This window comes from Bombyx mandarina, chromosome 23, assembly GCF_030267445.1.
Source record: "Bombyx mandarina strain Sakado chromosome 23, ASM3026744v2".
NCBI classification, from domain to species: Eukaryota; Metazoa; Arthropoda; class Insecta; order Lepidoptera; family Bombycidae; genus Bombyx; species Bombyx mandarina.
In genome coordinates this window covers 11,851,141-11,877,226 of record NC_143229.1, presented here as the reverse complement: position 1 = coordinate 11,877,226, position 26,086 = coordinate 11,851,141, and the positions used below count along the sequence as shown (strand labels likewise).

Here is a 26,086-nt window from a genome sequence, read left to right as displayed (position 1 = left end):
ATATCTCTTACACGTATGTAGTCAGAGCATGTAGAGCTGACGAAGTGAATAATATTTTCTTCATATGATTCTGTATTTTGGTTAATAAACAAAAAAGCCGTCCACATGTTCCTTCCTTAGCTGTCCTAATCTACGAACGTTTGATGAATATTATCATTCTTATCGATTCTCACCTAATCTTTTAAGCACACTGTATCATCCATATGTCCCTAAAACACACTTTCCCTTTCAATTATTCACCAAGACTCGGCCTATTGATGGAAAACTTAATCTTAAAGCTGTTCTTCTATTCAACTCGTAAAAAAAAAAGCTCGCACCATCTGAATAACTTTCCATAAAAGGTAGGACGTCATTGTAAAATTCAATCGAAGATTCGACTGAGCGTCTCAAAGTGGGAGTATTTTCTTCTGCAACAACAAAATACCGATTAATTAGTTGCAGTATGCGCATCCAGCCAAATCAAACAAAAAATAAAAATTCCCATAATACAGTTAGTTATTCGAATCAAACCAATAACCGGTTCGTGTCTAAATGAAACAAGTCACAAAGTTCAAAATGACGAGTACAGATTGCGTAACGTAATCTCGTTTCTATATAAATAATTAACATAATTTCGTCATTAGAGAAACGGTCGTTATCATCGGTCACGGTTTAAATATGATGGATTCTTTCTCTTATCAGTTCTAAGGTTGACGTGATAAGAAAAAATTAAACTAGTTTTTTTTTTAATGATTGAGGGATTACTGGTGGCCCGGAGGCCTTTTCACTTTCACCAGGACGAGCAAGGATTAAGCCAGGAGGAATTAAACTAGTATTTTCGCTTTTCAATATTTTGTATGTTCTATGTTGTATGTTCTATGTTATATTATACTTCGGACACGTGGTCCGACGAATTTTTTTTTTATTGCTTTTATGGGCGGACGAGCTCACAGCCCACCTGGTGTTAAGTGGTTACTGGAGCCCATAGACATTCACAACGTAAATGCGCCACCCACCTTGAGATATAAGTTCTAAGGTCTCAATATAGTTACAACGGCTGCCCCACCCTTCCAACCGAAACGCATTACTGCTTCACGGCGGAAATAGGCGGGGTGGTGGTACCTACCCGTGTGGACTTCCAAGCGGTCCTACCACCAGTAATTACGCAAATTATAATTTTGCGGGTTTCATTTTTATTACACGATGTTATTCCTTCACCGCGGAAGTCAATCGTTAACATTTTTTGAGTACGTATTTCATTAGAAAAATTGGTACCCGCCTGCGGGATTCGAACACCGGTGCATCGCTTCAACACGAATGCACCGGACGTCTTATCCTTTAGGCCACGACGACTTCAAAACGGTATTCTTATCCTGGTTAAATCCACGTACTTTTATTCTAAGCATTATTGTTTTGGATTCAATGTCATAGCTAATCGCAAAAAAATAGATAGTTAATGAAAATATACATAAAATTAAAATCCGTTTCCAAAGATTCTTTACCAGATATCATATGCCTTTGGAGTCAGCTTCCCTCTACGCTTCGCTTCTAGCTTTCCGAATGTCCGCACGTGTAGAACTTTTCGTTAAAATTATAAATTACATACTTAATATTTGTTTGTATAGCAACACATTTGATCATAAGAAAAATAAAATCGACTAAATAATGTCATAATTATCTAAATATCTGTAAAACTAAAATATTTCTAGTAATTATATTAGTTTATTTTTTAGCGTTAATACAACCATTTATAGATATAATTCACTGGAGGTGCCTTTCATTTAAAATATTAACCCTCCGCATGTAACTACGAAATAATAAAAAATTACCAATGCATCGTCGTAAAATATTTTAAACGTATTTCGAAACTATAAAAGAGGTTTTAAGACTTTCGATTAACCGAGGTCAAAGAAAAAAATCCAACCGAGATAATACTTCTAAATGGTAATGAAACATTATTAAAACCAATTAAAACCCATTCCTGGGGCTCAGACCTATCGGAAACCCATTAAATAGGGGAATCCATTAAATTGAACTTCAATTAATGATTACAGTCATCAATTATTCAGAGTTATTTTAGAGACAACATTCGAATATTCTACTAAATTTCAATTGATCTATCTCATTTTATGTATTATCCGGTGGGTTCCAATATAGAATTCAATCAAGTAATCTTCAACCTGCTGAACTGGGCTATGTTAATAATTCTAATAATATCTTTTTGTCGAATTTAGAGGTTAATAAAAAATAAACGACATTTTTTTTGTCATTCTTAACATTTTTCAAAACTATTTCTTTTCTGTACTCACTGGTTAAGTAGATTTGTGCGGATTGGACCCCAAAGCAATCCAAGCATCTTGCTTTTATTAGTTCTGAAGAATGAAGCATGGACTCCACCTGAGTAATAGCCATTGCTTCTGTAATGCCAGAATATAATAACGATAACAACGTGTCGATCCTCCAAGAACTCCAGTAAAGACGAGGCTTTCTACCATCTGCCTACATAGAGTTCTAGAATATTTTGGCCACATTGCCAGAAAGGATGACGGCAGCTTGGAGAAGCTAATGGTTACTGACAAGGTGAACGGAAGAAGACCACGAGGTAGAGGCCCGACACTTTGGACTGACCACATCCGCACTACCCTCGACACCACAGTTCACGATGCTCTACACTCGGCCGCAGATAGGAGCAAATGGCGTAGAATGATCCAGAATAAACTCTTGTTGCGAGAAGGTAGTTACGACCCTCAGTATTGAGGAGACCGAGGCGAGAAGAAGAAGTCAGGCTACTGCCTACTACAATACAGACACAATAAAAACGACTAACACAAATCACTTGCCAGTATTTCCTGCTTAGATATAAATATACATGAACAAAAACTGTCGACCCAGTGTTGTGGGTAAAACGTAATGGACTGGATGATTATACGGAGAATCTTTGTTGATATAAAGATCACAGAATGGCTGCTAAATTCTAATTCTAATTTTAAGTAACATTTTATTATAACTAGCTCAAATACTAACTTATTATTAGGTATCTTAATGTTTATTTATAATTATTTGTAGATTTTTCATACACATTTTATGTAGAATTTGTTCCGCTCAAATAATTATGAGAATGAAAAACGACATTATTTTTACTAAGCTGATTAAGTTATCAGTTGCGTAAGTACAAGGCTTCTGCGGGACACATAAATGCCAAATGAAAAATCAAACAAAGACTTGAACAAAGAATATTATGATGCTAAGGGGCATTAATTAATTAAACATGTATTGCCTCAAAACTAAAGGATGTTTTGTTCGATCATATAATTATTTTTTTCAATAAAAATGAATTTCAATTAATTTTAAATTTATATTAATTAAATTTATAGAGCAGCGGTGTACATACAGTCTGTCAGTTTGACTGAGAATGAGTTTTGCATCGATCGTCAACCGAATTTACCCTAATATCATGTAAGTCTCGCAATAAAACATTTACAACCACTTAATGTTTAAAAATTTATCACCAATGATTTTGAATTTGAGTTCGTAATAAAAATTAGATTTTTTTTTTTTGCGTAACAAACAGCTCCTCCTTGCTAACATTGCCAAAGTATCATTCATTTGTAGGTAAATTCTTAAAAATATATTTGAAAATGTCGGTTAGCAGTTTTTATTTATTTATTTCCCCTAATGTCTGGTAATTTTTTACAGCTTAGACTAATATATAAAATCGCGGTACTTCGTAGATTATTGGCGAGATGCACTGTTATTAAACTTTTACTTAAAAATGATATTATAAGCCAAGGTAGAATTGTAAGCCTTTTATTTCTTATTTGACTTAATTACACCATCAGGATTACCCCTTCCTTAATGTTTTTGCCAAAGAAAATTGAATAGTCGCAATTAAAAGTACTTTAAAGGTTTAATGTTGCGTTCTTTATTCTCATCACAATATATCTTTACCTATGAAGTTGTTGTTTTATAATTTTGGTCATTTGAAACGTAATTTATATATGGCTGACAATAAATTTCAAATTCAAATGAATTTTGAAAATAAATTCAAAATATGGAATTTTACTTTGAAATTCCGCCGTTTGTTTATTGATTAGTGTTTTGTTTTCACTACATTTGTAACTTTTTCATCAATATAAACACAATGAAAATACGAGTAATTATGGAATACGGGTTCTGTCGCGGTTACAATGCCGCACAAACAGCTCACAATATTAATGATGTGTACGGAGTAAACACTACAAATAAACGCACGATTCGTTATTGACTTTTGAACGCTTCCGACATGGAAATTTTGACCTAGAAATTAACCCCGTGATCACCCCAAAACTAAAGTCAATAAGGACGAATTAAACCGATACCATAAGTGTGTATTTTGTCACCGATATGAAAAGCGACCAGACCGAGGTGCGTATTATGTGATTGCCAAAAAAAATATATTCTTTAACTTTGCGAAAAAGGAAAGGATACTAAAGGGATAATTTCGTCGGTAATATTATTTCAGACGTATCAAATAGTTTACAGTTTTCGCGATCACTTAAACGCGTGGAATTGAACAATAAAAGTAGTTTAAGTTATGTCTATGGCTCACTACACATCGAAGAAAATACTAGAATGAAAATTTCGAATTTCAAAATTGAAATGAAAACTCACATTCACATTATATTCTTTTGCTTGTAACTATATATATGTTGAAACTTACGATATGTGTCGCTTCTATTTTATCTTTAGGTCATTTGCGATAATACGAAGCGTTTGTAGGGCGTAATTGCAGGATTTCCGCGATGCGCAAACAATTTCACCGGCTCATGGAAAGCCGGGGAAAACAGTATGGCCGCCGCTAAAGTAATAACTAGCGCATTTGTTCGGGTAATGAACACATTCACACCCGAATATGGAAAAGCATAATGTTGGAATTGAGCTAGTATTAATAAATGATACAATTACAATTTATGTTTCGCCACAAAATACCAAATTCATCATCGCCTCATTAAAAATTCCTTTGAATGTATATATATGTGCCCATAAGTATCCACAGAGATGAAAGCTTTGAGCGTGTGACTGGAAACAAACAAAAAGGAAAAAAAGGAGCGAAAGTAATGTAAAAGCGTCTCAAAAACACAGCTTCAGTCTAATTAAATTCTTATTTCTAATTTAATTTTTTTATTTTATTTTAATTTTCTTTAATTCAATCTAACAAATATAAAAATATGTAAATAGAAAGATAATTTCCTTTTTTTAAGTAGTAACCGTAATATGTTGTCAATTTTGAAATATTCTAAAATGGAAAATTTCGATCTCATTAAACAGGTTTTTTTTTTGTTGCTTAAATGGGTGAACGAGCTCACGGCTCACCCGGTGATAAGTTGTTACCGGAGCCCATAGACAACTACAATGTAAATGCCGCCACCCACCTCGAGACATCACAAGCTCTCAGTTTTTACAGTACAACGGTTGCCCCACCCTTCAAACCGAAACACATTATTGCTTCACGGTAGAAATAGGCAGGATGGTGGTATCTACCCTATACATACCTAATTATATATATTTATTAAGATCTGTCAATAAATTTGATAGATATGTTAGAACAAAAGTCAGAAATTGTTGGAAGATTACAGATTATTTACTATCACTTAGAATTCTGAAGAACTCAAGCTATGCGTCTCAAAACTACTACAAAACATTTCGTGGAATATTGCCTACGACCATCGAGATTACGTAGTACATTATGTCTCGATGCCTACGACCGAAATCTATTCCGGGGCACAATTCCAGTGTCTGGTATCTGGGGCAGTAACAGCCGGGAATCGGTGCGGATGACCTGGTTCCAGCCGTGAACTCACCGATATTGTGCCCGGAATGAAAAGCTTTGAACATTATTTCGTGTCATTTTGGACTGACTATACACGACTTAGAACTTTTTTATTTATTGCTTAGACGGGTAGACGAGCTCATAGCCCACCTGGTGTTAATGGTTACTGGAGCCCATAGAGATCTATGACGTAAGTTAGCCATCCATCTTGAGATATAAGTTCTAAGGTCTCAGATAGTTACAACGGCTGCCCCACCGTTCAAGCCGACACGCATTACTGCTTCACGGCAGAAATAGGTGGGGCGGTAGTACCTACCCGTGCGGACTCACAAGAGGTCCTACCACCAGTAATTAAAATGAACTATAATATAGTAATGCCCTATTGGGATATTTGATCAGGATTAGAATGAGAAACCTGCCCAATTAAAAAAACTTAGCTTATTAATAAAAGCATCAGATACGATCCTAATTAAAATCACTTTTACCATTTAATCTCGCATTTTTTTACTATCATTATAATATAATTATAATATTTCCGACATTTCGAATACTTTAAAATGGTCACGCACAATCAATTCGTTAATCTTTGACATATAAATTTTATGTTACCTGAAAATAAAAGAATATATAATAGTATAATGACATGATAGTAAAAAATGCGAGATTAAACCGTAAAAATTGTTTTAATTATACACTTGCGACTCGCGAAAACCGAAAAAATATTCTTGGTAGGAAATTGTTTGCATTTCATTGACATAAACATAAAGCTCAATGTACAAAACAAAGATGTGTGCCGACCGAAAGTGACGAGCCGCTCAAACAACTTGAAAGCAACACGTATCATATGCGTGGAGTGTACTGTGACCATAATTTCTAAAATCCCTCTCATTCATCTTCATTAATACCATCCTTAGATTATTTTATTTTATTACGGCTCATAATTCGTCAAGAAACATAGTCACCTTGTGTTACGTAGCAACAAGAGCCCATAGACATCGTACCGTGAATTTTACCGACGATCTTATCACGTAAGCTCTGATTCTCGAAACAACTTACCTAAACATTACCTAGTTATAAGTCTTATATGGTAGAAACTGACTATAAAATTGTTTTGAACAGGATATATCTGAAATTTATAAGGAAAAGCGTTGTTACCTTACCCGTCAAAGGGCTAAGACAAACAAAGCGCTCCATCAATCCCATCAGATGGTAAGCGGTTTGAAAGCGAAACCACTTCACTTTCCACGATACATCGTCTTTATGGCTCACGCGAGTGCCGACCGTAAAATATTATTTTATGGGCTTTAAGATTTGATGAAACATTATTTGATAACAATAGTGTATTACGCTTTTCTATTTTAGTTCGCGGTTAATGAACTTTTAGGATAAGTGAAAGCGATAGTTGATTGTAAGCCACGTCCTTCTGTGGCTATCTTTGTAGAATCTGAATTAAGTGGAAATATTATTTTGCACATATAACCGTGCGTGTTCTTCATCTTCAATCCAATTTTAATGCAACTAAGCCTTAAATACACCTGTATTAAGAGCTCGCAAACTCTAGCCACGTAGCACTATGACTTCAATGTTTTTTGCACGTCGCGAATGTAACGTAACCTAAGGGAATCGCCCGGTGTGGTCGTATCGAGAGATTTCATTATGCTATGGTTCGATTAATCATTCGTTTCATGAAAACCATAATTATGTTACTAATCTTGAAGGTAATCTATATAATAAGATAAGATTTTGGGAAGCGTTATTAATGCAGTTAAATTGTTTGGTATAACGCTTCAGGAAACAGGTATAAGGATTGAGAGAAATATATTCGATAAACGTATTAAAAATAGTTTGATAATAAAGTAAAGTAACCAAAAACTTGTATAATACAATACACTCCTAAGACTAATGTAAGACTCAACTATATATCCAATACGTGTGAGCTCTGGACTTCAAAGGGTTAATAGCAACTTTATTTAATTTACAGACTCGCGCTTATACCCGCTTTAGATTTGTGATTCTAAAAGAAAGAATAATGGGTATTTTTCCGGGATAAAAGAGTTGCTTGTGTCACTTTCTACCCGGAGTTGTGCATGTCATACCACGATCGAATATTTTATATGTTAATTCAGGCTATAAGCTATGATTGTGCAAAATTTTATCCAAATCGATTCGATTATTTTTGCGCAATCGAGTAACAAAACAGTGTAGAATAATTAATTGAACAATTTTAATACATATATCAGAGGATCAAATATGACCAAATTAGATAAAATATCCTTTTGTTCACATAAGATTAACAAAGACATATTGTCAGATCGGAATTATATTTCCCCGACACCGAACCCTCTTCAAGGAAAACCATAAATAACAAATGTTTTTCACGTAATTCATTCTTATTTACGGTACAAAACATTTCTTGGAATATTTGCGAAAATCATCGAATTTCTTGAAGAAGGAAAAATGATTTAGATTTTATTTTGTAACTAATAATTTGTAAGTAATTTTGTAAACTAATTTTACGGTTTAATCTCGTCGTTGTCACCGACTGTCATCATCATATTACTCTCAATTTTCACTCTTATACGATCAACCCCTATTTTTCCATCCCGATTTTTTTTATTCTATCCACAATAAGATTGCAAGATGGCAATCAAATCTTATAATTGTAGTACGATAAGTTCTTATTCAGAGTTTATAATTTCAAGTTCCTTTAATTATGATTTTTTTTAAATTCAACTTGATCTCCCGCCCTCTCCGGTCGACAACTGATCAACTATCAATCGATCAGTTATCCCCGCCAAAACCATCCAGTTTGTTTGGGTTAGCTAAAGACGGACTAACCAAGAATATTGTACACTCTATTGCGTATCTAAAATCAATACTGTTTACCACAGCTTAAGATACAGACAACAATTAGAGATCACATGACTTTTTCTAGAAGAATTTTAAAACCTATTAAAGTTCAAAGATTTTTCTGCAAATGCTTTAACGTGTTACACTTTATAAAATTATAATAGGACTTTTAAAAATTCGTTTAAAAAGAAATTTCACTGCAAATCTATTTTTTTCCAGAAGCTTTTTTTCTACAAAGAAACTATTTTCCGGGCTTTCATACCAGACAAAAAAAGTCGGCCATAATTTTTTTGAGAAAATTAATTTTGCTTTGGATAACGTCGCAAAGACCTCAACTCTCTCGTTCATTTGTAGTTTGACAAATATTGTAGTTTATTGCGGTCTAGATTAAACCAAGATTGTGTTCAACATTTTTTATTTGACGAATGATATGTATGTATAGATAGTTTAATAGTTACTTCGTTGGGTCTAACGTATAATTAGAATCAAATTCTTAATTACGATATATAATTTGTGGTAAAGATCAGCTAAAGTAGATTATGTAATTTCAGTAACCATCAGAGTAAGACAGATGCATTTGACAATATAAAAGAATAAAATGACGTGTCATCTGCATATTTAAAGAGAACGACACATCATTATTTTGAAGTGGAAAATTTATAGGGTGATATTTCGGTCGAGTTTCGTTTTGGATTGGAATTCACATCTGCGTTCCAACATTGTTAATCTATATCAGATATCATCAACTGGAGTTCTTATCGAAGCGCACAGAATAGGGAAATATGTAATTAAAACAACTTTTACGGTTTAAACTCGCTTTTTTTTATTATCATTAAATTATTTTCAATGTTTAAAATACTTTACAGTTTCCGTGGTTACGGACGAAATTATAATTTCATAACTTAGATTTACGACTCGCAAAAACCAAAGAAAATAATATATTATATATAATAAATATATACTTAGAATACCTAAACCTTACCGGAATCTTTTCGGCTACCATGACAGAAAAACTGTTTTAGATGACAACTTTTTTTCTCCTACATATTCACTGGTGGTCTAAGGGGCTATTACAGCTACGCCCAGACGGGTAGGTGAGCTCACAGGCTCAACTTGAGAGAATTTTCTGACACTAACCCTAGCAAGAGCAGTTTTTTTTTTTTTTTTATTGCTTAGATGAGTGGACGAGCTCACAGCCCACCTGGTGTTAAGTGGTTACTGGAGCCCATAGACATCTACAACGTAAATGCGCCACCCACCTTGAGATATAAGTTCTAAGGTCTCAATTATAGTTACAACGGCTGCCCCACCCTTCAAACCGAAACGCATTACTGCTTCACGGCAGAAATAGGCAGGGTGGTGGTACCTACCCGTGCGGACTCACAACAGCGGACAGTTGTTCGCTGAATCTACAACCAGATCGGAATCGCGACCCACTGAGAAAATCCAGCGAGAAACACAGTGGGAGATGACAACTGAAAGTCAGAGTCAACACCGGTAGACGCAAATGTTATTGGGGGTAATCTAAGAAAAAGGATTTTCAACTTTAATTCCTTTAACTTCGTAGAAGTACTTAACAATCGATCCCAGTAAAATATGATCCGTACTTATAATACATTACTCTTGTATTATAAGCCTTCCAGACGTGACGTGCGCTCCCTGGTACTGTAATAATAAGTAAATGATATGCCTTACAATTTTATCTTAAGGGGCAGTCACAGAGGTCGTAAAAATGCTAAGAGTTCATGATCAGTGTCCTTGAATAAGAATGAAGTAAGTAGAAGCTTATTTTAAATTCAAATAAGTGTAGGCAAAAAAATTTAGAGCCTATTGATATCACAACGAAAACGCCGCCATCTTGACTTTTTTTTACCCAGAACCATTCAGACAAAGAGCAACGAATGCTTACCCGAAGTGGGAATCGAAACCACGACCCTTAAATCCGAACATATATCTGCTTCACAGCAAAAAAGGCAGTATTGCAATAAATACTCGAGCGGCTGTGTAAGTAGACTATTTAAAGATTTAAAAAACCAAAGAGAATAAAACGACAAGAAATGCTAAATAAAAATATAAACGCAAACCCATTCCATAAAAAACTATTAGTCGTAGCAACAACTAAACCTCTCAGTTCAGTTTTTTATAATTAAAAAATAGCGCGGCTGCGTTTAAAAGAATTTAATAGGCTATAAACGCTTGACAAAAATCAAATTAACGATTCTCTAAGCCAGCGATTCCCGATCCAGACACGCGGGTTTCGATTGGCGTTGCGCGACAAGAATACATATTTAATCGTGGAAATATGGAGATAAAACAGTCAAGTTGTTTAAACATTATTAAAATGTATCATATCTACAATGCGTAGTTTAAATTAAACATTATAATTCACTTATTACAGGTGGTAGGACCTCTGGTAAGTCCGCACGGGTAGGTAACACCACCCCGCCTATTTCTGCCGTGAAGCAGTAATGCGTTTCTTTTTACAATCGCACGCCGACCACCGAACTCCCTAAGTTTTTACAGAATAAACCACGGGCTCTAACTTAAAACTATTGAATAAAAATGATAATTACATTGGGTATTGTTTTTTTTTATTGCCTTTGTAGGCAAATGAGCATACGGCCCACCTGATGGTAAGTGGTCACCGTCGCTCATGGACGTCAGCAATGCCAGGGGCAGAGCCAAGCCGCTGCTTACCATAATTATTCTCATTTTTTGTGGTATTTCAGTAGTATTTCGCCTTTCAAAAACGTTGACGCGTTGTGGGTTGCTAGTGTTGCTACCACTATTATTCTTACAAATGCATTCTCGTACTTATTACAATAGGCACAAGAAACTCAATAAGAGGCGTGAGCTTGCATAATTATCTATGCAATTTAAATAAATAAAAACGTGAAAGACTTGCACGGATCTATTTTTTTTTTTTTTTTTTTTATTGCCTTTGTAGGCAGACGGGCATACGGCCCACCTGATGGTGAGTGGTTACCGTCGCCCATGGACTTCAGCAATGCCAGGGGCAGAGCCAAGCCGCTGCCTACCGCTTAATACTCTCCACAAGCCTCGTTTGAAGAAGGACATGTCATAGCGCTCGGGAAACACCGTGGAGGGGAGCTCATTCCATAGCCGGATGGTACGTGGCAAAAAAGATCTCTGGAAACGCACTGTGGATGATCGCAGTGGCTCCAGGTAGTATGGATGAACTCTACTCCGGTGGCGGGCGGTGCGATGGTAAAAACGAGATGCTGGTATCATCTCGAACAATTCCTCAGAGCACTCCCCATGGAACATACGGTACAAAATACAGAGGGAACCGAAGTCCCTCCGCAGACCCAGAGGCTCCAAACGATCCGAGAGAATGGGATTATCGACAATCCGAGCGGCCTTCCTCTGTATGGAGTCAAATGGAAGAAGCTGGTATTTGGGAGCCCCAGCCCAGAGATGGGAGCAGTACTCCATGCGAGGCCGGACTTGTGCTTTATAAAGCAAAAGTCTTTGTCCAGGCGTGAAGTACCGCTTCGCTCTGTTGAGGACTCCCAGCATTTTGGACGCCAACTTGGCTTTGCCTTCCAAATGACTCCGAAACTGGACATCGCTCGAAATGTCGACCCCAAGTATCCCGATACTCTCGGAAGGTTGCAGGGATACTCATTGGAATTGCGGCGCCATGACAAAGGGGTCCTTCTTCGCAGTGAACGCGCAAACTTGTGTCTTTATCGGGTTGAATTGAACCAAGTTCAATTCACCCCATTCGGAGACTCGCCCCAGAGAGTTCTCCACTTCAGACACAAGTTTTGATCGTCTCTCTTGCACCATGCTCCGAGAGAGACTCTGATGGCCGATATATCGCGCATCCCCCGTGCTGTCATCCGCATAGCAATGCATGCCATCAATAGACAGCATGTCATTGATATACAGGATGAAAAGCGTGGGGGAGAGCACCGAGCCTTGTGGAACGCCAGCGTTAATGGTCATGGTATCAGAACAGTCACCGTCTACAACGACCGTGATGCTCCGCCCATCCAAAAAGCTAGCGATCCACTTGCAGAGACCCTCGGGGATTCCGTAAGATGGTAACTTCGATAGAAGTGCCCTATGCCAGACCCTGTCGAAGGCCTTCGCGATATCAAGGCTCACAGCAAGAGCCTCGCCCTTGCTCTCCAAGGCTTCAGCCCACCTGTGAGTAAGGTATACAAGAAGATCGCCAGCTGAGCGACCGTGACGGAAACCGTACTGTCGGTCACTGATCAGCTGGCGATCCTCCAGATACTTCAGGAGTTGTATATTAATTATTCGCTCCATCACCTTGGAAAGCAAGGAAGTTATCGCGATAGGCCTATAGCTCGATGGGTCCGACCGGTCACCCTTCTTGGGGATAGGGTGGACGTGGGCAGTCTTCCATGAAGACGGAACCCTGTTAGTGCAATAAGAGAGGCGATACAAACGCGTTAGCGCAGGCGTCAGCTCAGGGGCGCACGTTTTCAGAACCACTGCAGGGATGCCGTCTGGCCCGCTCGACTTATGGACGTCCAGGAGTCGGAGTTCCCGCCTGACTGCACACTGTGTAAAGCAGATCTCCGGCAGGGAACTATCACACCGGAGGATGTTCGGTGGTGTGGCACCCCCGTCGTCCACAGTCGAGTTCGAGGCGAAGAGTTTGACCAGAAGGTCAGCCTTCTCTTTCGCACTATGGGCCAGACTGTCATCGGACTTGCGTAGTGGTGGGAGACTAGACCTACAAAAGTTACCTTCTGCAGCTTTGGCGAGCGACCAAAAAACACGGCTCCCAGAGGGATAGCTCTTCAGTCGCTCGCCAATTCTAGCAACGTGCTCCGATTTCGCCCTGGCAATAACCTTCTTGTTGGACCTGGAAGCGGCGTTATATTTCCGCCTTTCCCCTGAGATGTTAGGATCCCGACGTCTCCTGGCATTATCCCATGCCACGTATGCGGACCGCTTGAGGTGTGCAGCATCCCTGCTGGCATTATTATACCAGGGTCTGCTGCGACCCCCAACGGGCACTTCAGAGGAGGGAATAAACAATTCCATCCCCTGGAGCACCACGTCTTTAAGACGGTCCGCACAGACGTCAGGATCAGCAGAGGAAAAGCAGAACCGCCCCCATGGGTAGGATGCGTAAAATTCACGCAATCCATCCCAATCTGCTGACATATACCGCCAAACTCTTCGATACCCGGTCGTCGTTCGACGATCAGGACGAGAGAGTGGTACGGCAGCACGAATAAGGCAGTGATCAGACGATCCAAGCGGAGCGTCGACCACCACACTGTATCCGGCCGGATCTGTGGTCAGCAGAAGGTCCAACAAAGAAGGCTCGTGCCCCTCGATATCTGGGACACGGGTGGGCTGTGTCACCAGCTGGGAGAAGCCGTAGGTCAAGGCGAAATCGTAGGCAGTCCGACCCGGGAGGTCAGTGGTTCTGGACCCCAACCACTCTTGGTGGTGAGCGTTAAAGTCTCCAAGAACCACCACCTCCGCAGATGGGTACTGCTCAAGCACGCGGTTAGTCCCCTCTTGCACATGCTCAAACAGAGCTGAACCTGCATCACTGCTGTGGGACCTGTACAGGCACGCGTAGATTCGGCTACGGCCCCCGTGATCTACGCGCAGCCACAAGAGGGACAGGTCCCGTTGTTCGAGGCCCCGAAGACGGCGACAACAGACATCAGCCCGGACGAATACGCACACCCCGGCTTTACGCAGGAAGTTGTGCTCCAATACGTAGCCGGGGTATTCAAGGTATGAGGTATCATCCGGAGCAGATATCTGCGTCTCCGTTAAAAAAGCAGGGCAGGCTGCGCCGTCTCAAGGTGGTGGTGTACGGCGTCAAGGTTGCTATGTAGGCCCCTGACATTGCTGAAATCCACATTAAATGTGGAATGGGGAGCCGCCTGTAAAACTCTTTTCTTTTTTTTCGACTTCATTAATTAAGTTGTTATATTTCCGGAGAGTAGGATAAGGAGAGGTAGGATGTTAGAGGTGAGATCGAGGCAACACCTGAATGAAGCGCGGAACATAGTACGTGCTCGACCACGGGTTGCGTGAGAGACTGCGCTGCTGATTTATACTAATGCAGCAAACAATTAAACGAAGCTCACACGAGACGCGGATGTGAACACGGCTTTACGCTCGCGGTGGGGCCATAAAAACAACGTGCACAATCCCGGATTTACGACGGAATCCGCGCGATAAGGAGTAGCGTTACTGCGTACTTTGCCCGTAATGAGATTAAACCTCGAATATACCTTAGGTTTTCGGGCACAAATTTTCATTTAGGGAACCCCATTAACAATAACTTTTCTGACGATAAAAATATATAAAAATGAAGATATATTTCTGTCATGTTATTTGTATAGGATTTTTGTCCGGATTTAAGATTTCCTATAAAAGAACTTTGAAAACACAGTCATTTGTAATTTTACAATAAATCCGTTATCTTAATTACATTATTTATTTAAAAAATAATATTAATAAATCCTTAAAGATAACTCCGTGCATAAAAAAGTCAATAAATAAGTATGCTAACATGCGAAGGAATACACGTGAATAGAATCCTGATTGTATTGTAAAACGCTATGATTATTATGAAATTAAAGAACCAACCATCTTAGAACTTATATCTCAAGGTGGGTGGCGCATTTACGTTGTAGATATCTATGGGCCTCAGTAACCACTTAACACCAGGTGGGCTGTGAGCTCGTCCACCCATCTAAGCAATAAAAAAATAAAAAATAAACAATTTCAGTTGTATAACATTCTATTTCTAAAGGCAATACATTTCTTAATTCCGAGACGATATAAATAATTGTTGACTCTAGAAATTGCACACAATGCTACTCTAAATACTGGTAATATTTGAACGTTCCGCTTGAAGAGTTTTTGGAATGTAACAACAAAAGGAAGATCTTCCACCGAGTTCGATTGCTAAGTGGACCGATGCTCCGAAAATTATTGAACAGAACTTGTAAATAAACTTGTGAAAAGACTGAAATAAATAAATAAATAATAAATATTCAAACTTATCAATGTATCAAATGTCAAATATATTGTGTTCTATGAGAGGTGCCCGCTACAGTTTATTATTGCAGTTACAGTTACAGTTTATTATTATACAAGTACTATAAAGTAATACAGTGGAGACAAAGCCTTACCTTATCTATCTATTATAGTCTGTATACCGACAATAACATTCTTGTGGCGTTTAATCCATTGCAATTAGTATTCATTTCAAAAAATTAAAAAAACAATCAATAACGGACAGAAATAAACACAGGATCAAGCCATATTTGTTTGACTGTTTGTATTTAGGCTAAACTTAGAGCGAAGTAAGTTGAACTATGACATCACTGTTCACATCTCTTATACGAATCCAATACTCTCTGTATGCCCCATCAAAAATATATTAAAAAGTTACATTATTGAATTTTGTTATCGCTCTCAATTTATCGCAATACATGTGCCTTATTTAATTGTATACTTCATTTAATTTTTGTTTAAAACACGGCCTCAATTAACTATCAAATTGAAGTCTTCTTTTCTCCACCTTATCCCACTAGGTGGGGTCGGCACAGCGATATTTTCTATTCCATTCACTTCTATCAGCCGTCATCTCAACACTCAATCCTCTCTTTCTCATATCGTCATTCACACACTCTATCTACGTATTCTTCGGTCGACCTCTTCCTCCTCTACCTTGCACTACCATTTCCATACATCTCCTAGTCACATCGAATTTAAGTAATTTTCTTTAAAAAAAAACGTTTCACAAAAACAATCAGGTCATGAAAAAGTGCATGATGCTTACTGTAAATTTGCTCACCATTGCCCGCCCGGGGCGTTGGGAGGGCGGGCGCTATCAGCGCTAGAAGCGCGACCGCCCACCACCATGTCATCACAACCACACCTGGAAACAATGAGATGAGAGGGTAATTAGCGTTTATTCATCATCAAGAGAATTGGACTGGACTTGGAACTAGTGGTAGTGATCTCTTGTGAGTACTGGTTTTTACGACCTCTTGTGAGTCCGCACGGGTAGGTTCTACCACCCTGCCTATTTCTGCCGTGAAGCAGTAATGCGTTTCGGTTCGAAAGGCGGGGCAGCCGTTGTAACTATACTGAGACATAATAACATAACTTACATCTCAAGGCGGATGGCGCATTTAGATTGTAGATGTCTATGGGCTTCAGTAACCATTTAACACCGGGTGGGCTGTGAGCTCGTCCACGTCACATCTAAGACATAAAAAAACATTATGTAGAAAACTTATGGATCAAAAGAAAAGGCAAAATAAAGAAAATAGTCATTTATAGTTTAAAATAATTACTTAGTTATTTGGCTTTTGATGGCAGAGAAATTTTAAGAAATTTTCATTAGTTTAAAATTAATTGTGGCTCAATCGTCCATGCTAAAGGAAAAAAAAAGACGAACAGCGAATTACGGAGATTTTCTTTTCTGAATTTGTGAATTATTCGATACGTAATAGAACATTATCTTTTATGAAATCGGCAGTGGAAGTAATTGAATTTTTGACAATAAAGACATCATAAACAGTCTACATTCGTTTTCATTAGATATCATTACCCATATTGGTACAAAATAAATCATTACTCATTCATCAGTGTCGTATAATATTTTGCTTGTAATTTTTATTCCGTCAAAATGCTAACAAGATGGAAATCTGAAATTCTTTTGAAACAGAATTACGATCAAAGGCGTCTTGCTGTGAAACGTTGAACTTTTAGCTGAGCAACGTGCAATTCGTTCCACCGAATTGAATATTTTCAAATAAATTTCCACGTTGGAAGCCTCGGAGCGGTCGGTACCTGAAAATTTTGTGAAAACTTTTCCGAGAATTTCCGCGCGTCGACATTTACGATTGAAAAGCATTCGCAGTGTCGAAGCGGATTTTAAAGTTGGAAATAACTTAAAAAGGATTTTCACTTGAAGCTTCTCTTAGAATCTGCAGTTTGTTTTATTGAAATATTTTTAAGTCTACGAAACATTTTTTTTTCTACCTATGCTGATAGCCTTGAGAGGCTATTTCAGCTTCGCCCTAACGTGTGTAGGTGAGCTCACCGGGCTCAAACCGGAGTGTTGCTAACACTGACCCTAGCAGGAGCAGTGCTTCGCAGAATCTACCACCGGATCGGAAACGCGACCCACTGAGAAGATTACGAAACAAAAACAATTCGTACTCCTTTTATATGGATATACATTTGAATCCCACGTTTTCTTGACGCAATATTAACAAGCCCTACGTAGACTGTGAAATTTCCATAAACCTATCCGTTACCTGCCCTCTTACTCTATCAAATACATCACAACGCAAATGGAGCTATCTTAAGGCTGAAGATCTATTATAATAGCGGTGTTCACCCGGTCACCGCTTTATACTAGATGGACCGAGAAGTCATAAACAGATCTTAGCAGAACCATTGAAACGAGTACGCAAGGTTTTCAAAATAAATTCTACAAATTTTGTCGTCATTAATTATTAATGCCTCTAATGAATCCTAAGCAAAATACGCAATAAGGACACATGTTACAATTATCGACCCCAATTGAACATCAAGTGAAAATCGCTTAATAAAAAAAAGTACAAATGTAAAACTGAGTGATCTAACAAATTATCAAAGAAGTTCGTTTGAAGAATTTTAATCAGAATTTAATTTAAGTCAATTTTATGAGAGTGTAATAATAAAAAGCACGAATAATTCGAATGGTCTAAGCCGAGAGCCCGACATTTTTACTAACCTACATTTGATAAGGCAGGCCGTTAAATAAGTCTCGATAAAGGCGAGAAAGCACTCGCGCTTATAAATATTTACGATTGTGCGGCAATAAATTACGAGCCCATATTGTACAGTTATGATGAAGTTGTGTTTGTAACAAAATGAGTTTAGATAAAGATACGCTATGATATGCCGAAAAATTCACGCAGGGTACAACGATTTACTTATATGCAAGCTTGAATCTGGAAATGGTAAAATAAAGAGGACACGCGAAAATTTTGCATGGCGTACTGTAATCCCACTTACGCTATTTTAAGACGAAAATCAATCGAAACCATAGAAATAAATTATTTCTGTGATCGAAACTGATTCGACATACGCCTATTTCTGCCGTGAAGCAGTAATGCGTTTCGGTTTGAAGGGTGGGGCAGCCGTTGTAACTATACTGAGACCTTAGAACTCATATAACAAGGTGGGTGGCGGCATTTACGTTGTAGATGTCTATGGGCTCCGGTAACCACTTAACACCAGGTGGGCTGTAAACTCATCCACCTAAATATGTATGCAATAAATAAAAAAGACATCGAACACAAAAGTATCAAAAAGTTTGATTGAAATGACATTTTTACGATAAATGATTATTATTTCTTAAGAACAATCACTGTTAACTATCACGAAAACGTATTATAACGAACAAAGTCTCAGAAAGTATTTTTAATAGGACGAAAGTGAACAAGGCAAAGTTACAAGAATATCGAAAACGAATTTGTTTTTTCGAGTATTCAATATTACTTCGTAATGAGAAAAGTTCTAAACGCATTGCGAAAATTCATCTAACTTTCTTTCGAAGTCTCATGGCTCAACTTTTTAAATTATCTGTAAAAGAGTATTTGATATATTCTTTCACGTTCAATCCATTCAAATCAAGCCAAATAAAAAAAAAATCAACATAAATAAAAGTACATACTTGTTGAACGTCAAAAAGAATTACCGCCAATTAACAAAAACTAGCCTCCGTCCTGAGAAGAACTGGCAAGAAACTCAGCGGGCATGTCTTTTTTTTTTAAATATTAGATTAAAAAAAAATATATTAGATTTTTTTTAAATATTCTGTTTTATAAGGTTACAATTCTAAGCCACTGGTGTATAAGAAATTTGAAGTTGCCGTGCTCGAAAGGATGAGACGCCTGGTAGTACTCGGGTCGAGTGATGCGAGCTATACCATAGAAATCGCGCAGACAGATTCAAATTATCTATATATTAGTACGTGAAGCAAAAACTTTGTATCCCTTTTTACGAAAATTGCGCGGACGGAGGAGTATGAAATTTTCCACACTTATAGAGAGTATAGAGAAGAAGTGCACAATGCTAATATTTTTTTAATATAATGCATAAAAGATACATTAAATCAATAAAGAAAACATTACACACACTACATACCATGTACTTGACGCACACACGCATGCATACTATTTATTGTCAAACTTACGTACTTGACGTCTGTTGTCAAATTGAGATTAAATATTGTTTGTCTTTGTTAATATTTTTTTTTGTGAAATCTTGGCGAAATTTGTGATTATAGAAGTATAAAATACAATCATAATAGTGTACAAACTTTCAATTTCAATTAATTATAGTCGAATTTCGACTACTGCGGGACCTCTAGTTTCTAATAAATACGCACCTAATAAAAATGACGCAAAGGATTTCCACGACGAAGCAATACCGTCGAGTATTCAAAACGAAAATCCTCAAAAAAAAACATTAATTTGATTAGGGCTCACTGCAAGTACGCTCGATTAGGTATTTATTACCTTCTTGCCTATTTCAGCCGACAAACAATCATACGTTCTGGTTTTAAAAGTGGAACATATAGCACTAAGAACGCATGCCCCAACGTGAGTATCGGGATTCGCATATGTGGGCTCCAATAACAACTTAACACCAGATTGGCCATGAGTTCGTTCATTCATCTACGCAATGAAAATAAAAAATAATTAAATTCCTCGTAATTTATGAAGCACTAATATAAAAATTATTCGCGCGCTACTTGTCGTGGGCTGTTAATACTAAGTCAAAAATCTTTCGCGAAATAATGACAGCAAAGGTGAGCAATATTAAGTCAGTCAGATAAACCAGCGAATGCATAGTGGTCGTCGTGGCCTAACGGATAAGACGTCCGGTGCATTCGTGTTGAAGCGATGCACCGGTGTTCGAATCCCGCAGGCGGGTACCAATTTTTCTAATGAAATACGTACTCAACAAATGTTCACGATTGACTTCCACGGTGAAGGAATAACATCGTGTAATAAAAATGAAACCCGCAAAATTATAATTTGCGTAATTACTGGTGGTAGGACCTCTTGTGAGTCCGCACGGGTAGGTACCACCGCCCCGCCTATTTCTGCCGTGAAGCAGTAATGCGTTTCGGTTTGAAGGGTGGGGCAGCCGTTGTGACTATACTGAGACCTTAGAACTATATCTCAAGGTGTGTGGCGCATTTACGTTGTAGATGTCTATGGGCTCCAGTAACCACTTAGCATCGGGTGGGCTGTGAGCTCGTCCACACAGCTAAGCAATAAAAAAATAAAAAAAAAAGCATAGACCATATTACTTTGCGAACAGAGCACTAACTCCTCTTACGTGTAACAGATATTTAATTTTCTTTGGCCAATTTAATTCGTTTTCCATCACCTTTCTCGTTTAGTGATTAGGGCTGCTGAATACCGAACTCACTGGATCCGAATCCAGGTCGAGGTTTTGTGGGAGATTTTGCTGGTTCGGTTCTGGCATGTCGATGTTTTCGAGGAAGCCTAAAGATGGTACGTCTTAAGACGAGCACTCGCAATGTGGCCTTTATTGGCTCTTCTAAATGTTTACCTATTCTAAACGTCTTAACATCTTAACTAAATTAAGGTACAAACGAGCTGTGTGCTTATTGCGAGCTTTTAACGTTCTCGATAACGTAAAAGTTAACTCAAATGTGTATGTAGTTGCAACAGCGCCCCTAGCGGCAAACAGAGGCAAACGTTGTCTGAAAACTGATTGTCTCAAAGTGTACGTGGCGTTCACATTACGAAGCAATGCTCTCCAACACAAGTCCAAAGCTAAGAACATACTATTAACATTAAAGTTAAAAACCACAGCATCATGTCACTAATTGAAAAGCCATAAAAACTAATTTCGTAATAAACACTTGAATATTCCGCGTCGTAAATTATGTTAGTTATAAAGGCAGCTTTCTTTACAAGTTACCGTGAAAGTGAAGTACGATTTCATCAGTACGACATGGATTTGTTTACGAGCCAACAAACCGTGTTAAGTATTTATCTATTTTGTAACAAGATTCGTGCGTATGTTGTGTCGGGCCGGGAAACTAGCGTTTTTAAGTTTTTATTTATTTATTCAACATGTTCTCAGTAAATGGTTTGCTTCGTGCTGTGACGATTGTTATTGACTATAGACTCTGTCGTCTGTGTCTGGCAGCCACAGCATACGAGTGTACTTAGTTTAGGACTATTAATTGTATAATGTCGGATCAACCCACTTAATGTTTCCGAATAATAATTCTTATAAATACATCAAAAAAATATCCATTTTATTGCATCTCTATACTCCTACTATCAATTTTCCTACTACAATTTCCGACGATGACAGTACTATACAATCTTCATTATCGTTTAATCTACTACACATTTTTAATGTGATGTCAAGCAAGACTTTCATATGAACAAGTGGATGGAAAATGACTATCATGAAAAACTTGTTTCTTCCGCGAAGCAGAACAAAAAAAGAAAAATACGACATGACTTCTATGCACAAATGCTTTTTTTTTTTTTTTTTTTTTTCCTACCTATGCTGATAGCCTTGAGAGGCTATTCCAGCGTACCCTAGCTTGTGTAGGTGAGCTCGCGGGGCTCAAACCGGAGAATTGCTAACACCGCCCTAGCAAGAGCAGTGCTTCGCAGAATCTACCACCGGATCGGAAGCGCGACCCACTGAGAAGATCCGGCGAGAAACTCAGTGGGCTGTGTCTGTGGGTTAATTCGCTCGTCGAGCCCTTCGTCGCAAGCGACGGGTTCGGCGAGGACGGTGACCGGTGCTTGTATTGCCTAAAAGCACCGTTAATGGATCAGGAGGATCCGTGATGACGTGCTTTGGGCGACGTCGACGGTTTACCAAACGGTCTACAGGATCGGGTATGTAGTTTCCGGCGGCCACGACAAGAGGGTTCTCATGTCGTGCCGCCTTCTCAAAGTGGCGCAGCGATGCCGACTGTAGATACTTACTGACGGGGTCGAGCTCCAGGTCATCGTGGAGGTCCACGTTCCTCTGGAACCATGGTGCTCCGACGGCTATCCTGCAGAATCGGGATTGTATAACCTGAAGGGGTTTCAAGTTGGTGCGGGCCGCGTGAGCGAACACTACGCTTGCATACGTCATGACGGGGCGTATGCAAGTTTTGTAGAGGGTTACCTTATTACGGAGGGACAGTTTGCTTCGTCTACAAAGCATTGGGTAGAGACGTCCTAGTATAAACGCGGCGCGATCGCGTACCGTTTTTACGTGGGGACGGAATGTCATCCCTCTGTCGAGGGTGACGCCTAGGTATTTGACCTTCGGGGCCCACGGTATGGGCTGGTCAAAGAGAGTGATGGGGCTAACGGCGGAGGTGTTTACGCGCCTATTGGGGTGTGGGGTGCTCGAAGTGGTATTCGGAGGGCGACCCCTTTTGAATAGCACTGCTGTGCTTTTCGTGGGGTTAATGTCTATTCGCCACTTCCGGAACCACTGTCCCATGGTGGTTACTGCGGTCTGGAGTCGCCGATGAAGCAACGACATCTTCCTACACAAGTAGTAGATAGCCGTGTCATCGGCGAAGAGCGCTAGATGGGTCTCCGGAGACCGGGGTATATCGTTGATATACAAACTAAATAGTAACGGGGAGAGTGCGGAGCCTTGCGGGACTCCGGCAGTCAGATGACGGGGACGAGAACGAGTTCCCTCTACTCGATATCGAAACGAACGGTTCGACAAGAAGTCTCGTATGATGAGCACGAGTCTGTCTGGCACTCCCATGTTGTACAGTTTGTAGATCAAACCGTTGTGCCAGACTTTGTCGAACGCCTTCGCTACATCGAAGAAGAGGGCGCCGGTCGGGATTTGTTTACGCCTATTTAGCCCTATTAAGATGTGCTCCGTGGGGCGGTGCACTTGTTGTACGCACGAGTGTTTGGCGCGGAATCCAAACTGCTCGTCTATTAGAATTTTATTCGCGGTAACGAAGTCCCAGAGGCGTTTCCGAAGGAGTCGTTCGTAAATTTTGCCTATCGCTGGGAGGAGACTAATCGGACGGTAACTAGCGGTTTCATTATTCGGTTTGCCCGGCTTGTGTATACCGATAACGTCCGCTTCTTTCCACACCGCCGAAAAGATGCAGTGCGTCATAGCGGCATTTAAGATGGTAGCCAACATTGTTATCAGTTGGACTGGTAAGAGTTTTAACGCGCGGTTGCGGATGCCGTCGGAGCCGGGTGCCTTCTTAGGTTGAAGGTTTTCTATTTCTTCTCTAACTTCGTCAGAGGTAATGGGGGGTAACGCGTCCGAGGGTGGCAGGGAAGCTCTGCGCTCGACCTCCCTGTCGACTGCCTCGGAGTGTTCGGGGTCCGCGTATTGAGTGCTGGTGGTGCACTGCTCTTGCAGTGCATCGGCCAGCAACTCTGCCTTGTCATCGTCATCGAAAGCCGGTGGTTGGCCTGAAGGGCGGGCGTACGAGAGGAGGCATAGTAGCGGTAGTTTCGGATTTGAGAGTCCTTGCTAGTCGCCAGTATGCTTGATGAGAGGGCGCGAGTCCTTCTAAGTAACTATCCCAATTCTCATTTCGGGCGTCGCTTAGGCGAGATTTTACATCCCGCTGTAGACGACGCATCCGAATCCGGTTTGAGTGCGTGGGAAGTTGATCGTAGGCCCGGATTGCCGCGTTTCTAACTCTTAGGAGGTTCCTAAGTTCGGGGGACAGTCTGATGCGGTGAAAGCTATCCTCCACATCGACTTCTTTTGAGGATCTTATGATCGCGGAAGAGATGTGATCCGTGATGATGTTTATGGATTCGACTGTGTCCTCGGGGGATGGAGTTGAATCCGGGCCGCAGGGGAGGATTGGTGGAGCGGCATCGGCTAAGCATTTGCCCAGCTTCTTCCAGTCCACCATGGTCCTCGTAGCTGTGACTGGGTTGTGGGGGCGACCGAGCTGCATAACGACAGGTCGGTGGTCTGAGTCGAGCTCTGACATTGCTTCGATGGAACGTAAGCGCAGAGTTACGTTCCTCAGCAGTGCCAGGTCTATAGTGCTCGGACGGAGCGCGATGTTATACGGATAACATGTTGGAGTTGGGGGACCGACTACTTCGAAGGTAAGGTCGTCTATAAACGCGTCGAGACGCCTACCGTTTGTGTTTGAACTGTGGCAGTTCCACCTAGTGTGGTGGCAATTTAAATCGCCTGCCAGGATGACGGAGTCTCCCATGCCGAACAGTGACTCGATGTCACTGCTCAGAAGGGGCTTGTCCGGGGGGAGATAAACGGATGCGATGACGATCGGCTGGTGTCCCGTCAGCGAGATACGGCACACTGACGCCTCGATATGTGAGAGCGAGGGGGTATCGAGAGGGACAACGTGCAGGGCCCGCCTATAGTAAATGGCAGTCCCGCCTTTGGAGGCGGTGAGTCTGTCATTCCTAACCATGACGTAATTCGCGACTTTCGGGTCACGACGCGAGGGCTTCAGGCAGGTCTCCTGCACTAGCAGAATATCTACAAGATTGTCGCGGAGGAATTCGTAAATTTGATCGCGTTGTCGCGCGAGTCCGTTAGCATTGTGCACAAATGCTACTACTTATATGTGTGTGCCATCGGCATTGCCTCGTCATCAGACAGTGTACCGAGCTATGATCTGTTTTATCTTAAAGACAAGTTAAGGGTCTCTCTGATGTGATACCATGACACGAATTTCACTACAAATTTTTTCACTCATAAGATTAAAGTGAATATGGCTGACCATAACAATTCGAGCTTACCAACATGAGCAGTAAATAGTCGCGTTCATTATTTCAGTTAACGCTCTGCTCTACAGCTGCTCTTTTCGTGGCCCACACATTACACACACACCGTAAACTGATCTATCAGTCAATAAGACTTTTATTGGGGAGATCGACGTCGGGACTCCGACATCAAATCCATAAATACACCCTCGATCTCGAGAATTTTTATTGAAAAATACGATCTTTATGAAATCCGCTGAGCTATGAAGGGCACATACGTTTTATTGCAAGCTTTTCGATCGGGTTTTATAGGAAATAGTGATTGAATACGCGAACCGTGACGCGTGAGCGAGATACCTACGCATACGAATTTGGTTTATCTGAGAGTAAGTGCGATTTATTGTTTTTCGGTTTCTATATTAAAGTCGATGTGTGTATAAGTTGGTTAAGGACCGGATTAAGGTCAATTCAAATTCGGTCAGCAAAACGAACTGGGTTTGATTGTACTTCTAAAGCCGTTAAAGATATTTAGTGTGACAGTGAAGATTTTTACAAATATTATCAATGTTACCTATCACCATTAAATTGTGGGTCTATATTGGGTTCAGAATGCATTTATTTGAGTACAAACAAAAAACTATTCGATATGTTCTTTATT

General features: G+C 39.8%; 1 protein-coding gene across 2 annotated transcripts in view; it reads right to left on the bottom strand.

Annotated features, from left to right (window-relative positions):
* The window catches only part of Sb (serine proteinase stubble), a 133,963-nt gene that overhangs the window by 42,094 nt on the left and 65,783 nt on the right, over window positions 1–26,086 (bottom strand). Inside the window, exon 3 of one of the 2 annotated variants that reach the window (XM_028178203.2) lies at window positions 16,461–16,559. In XM_028178203.2, coding sequence (XP_028034004.2) covers window positions 16,461–16,559 — 99 coding nt within the window. The remainder of the gene's footprint in view (window positions 1–16,460; window positions 16,560–26,086) is intronic. The other variant, XM_089737828.1, reaches the window with a different exon arrangement.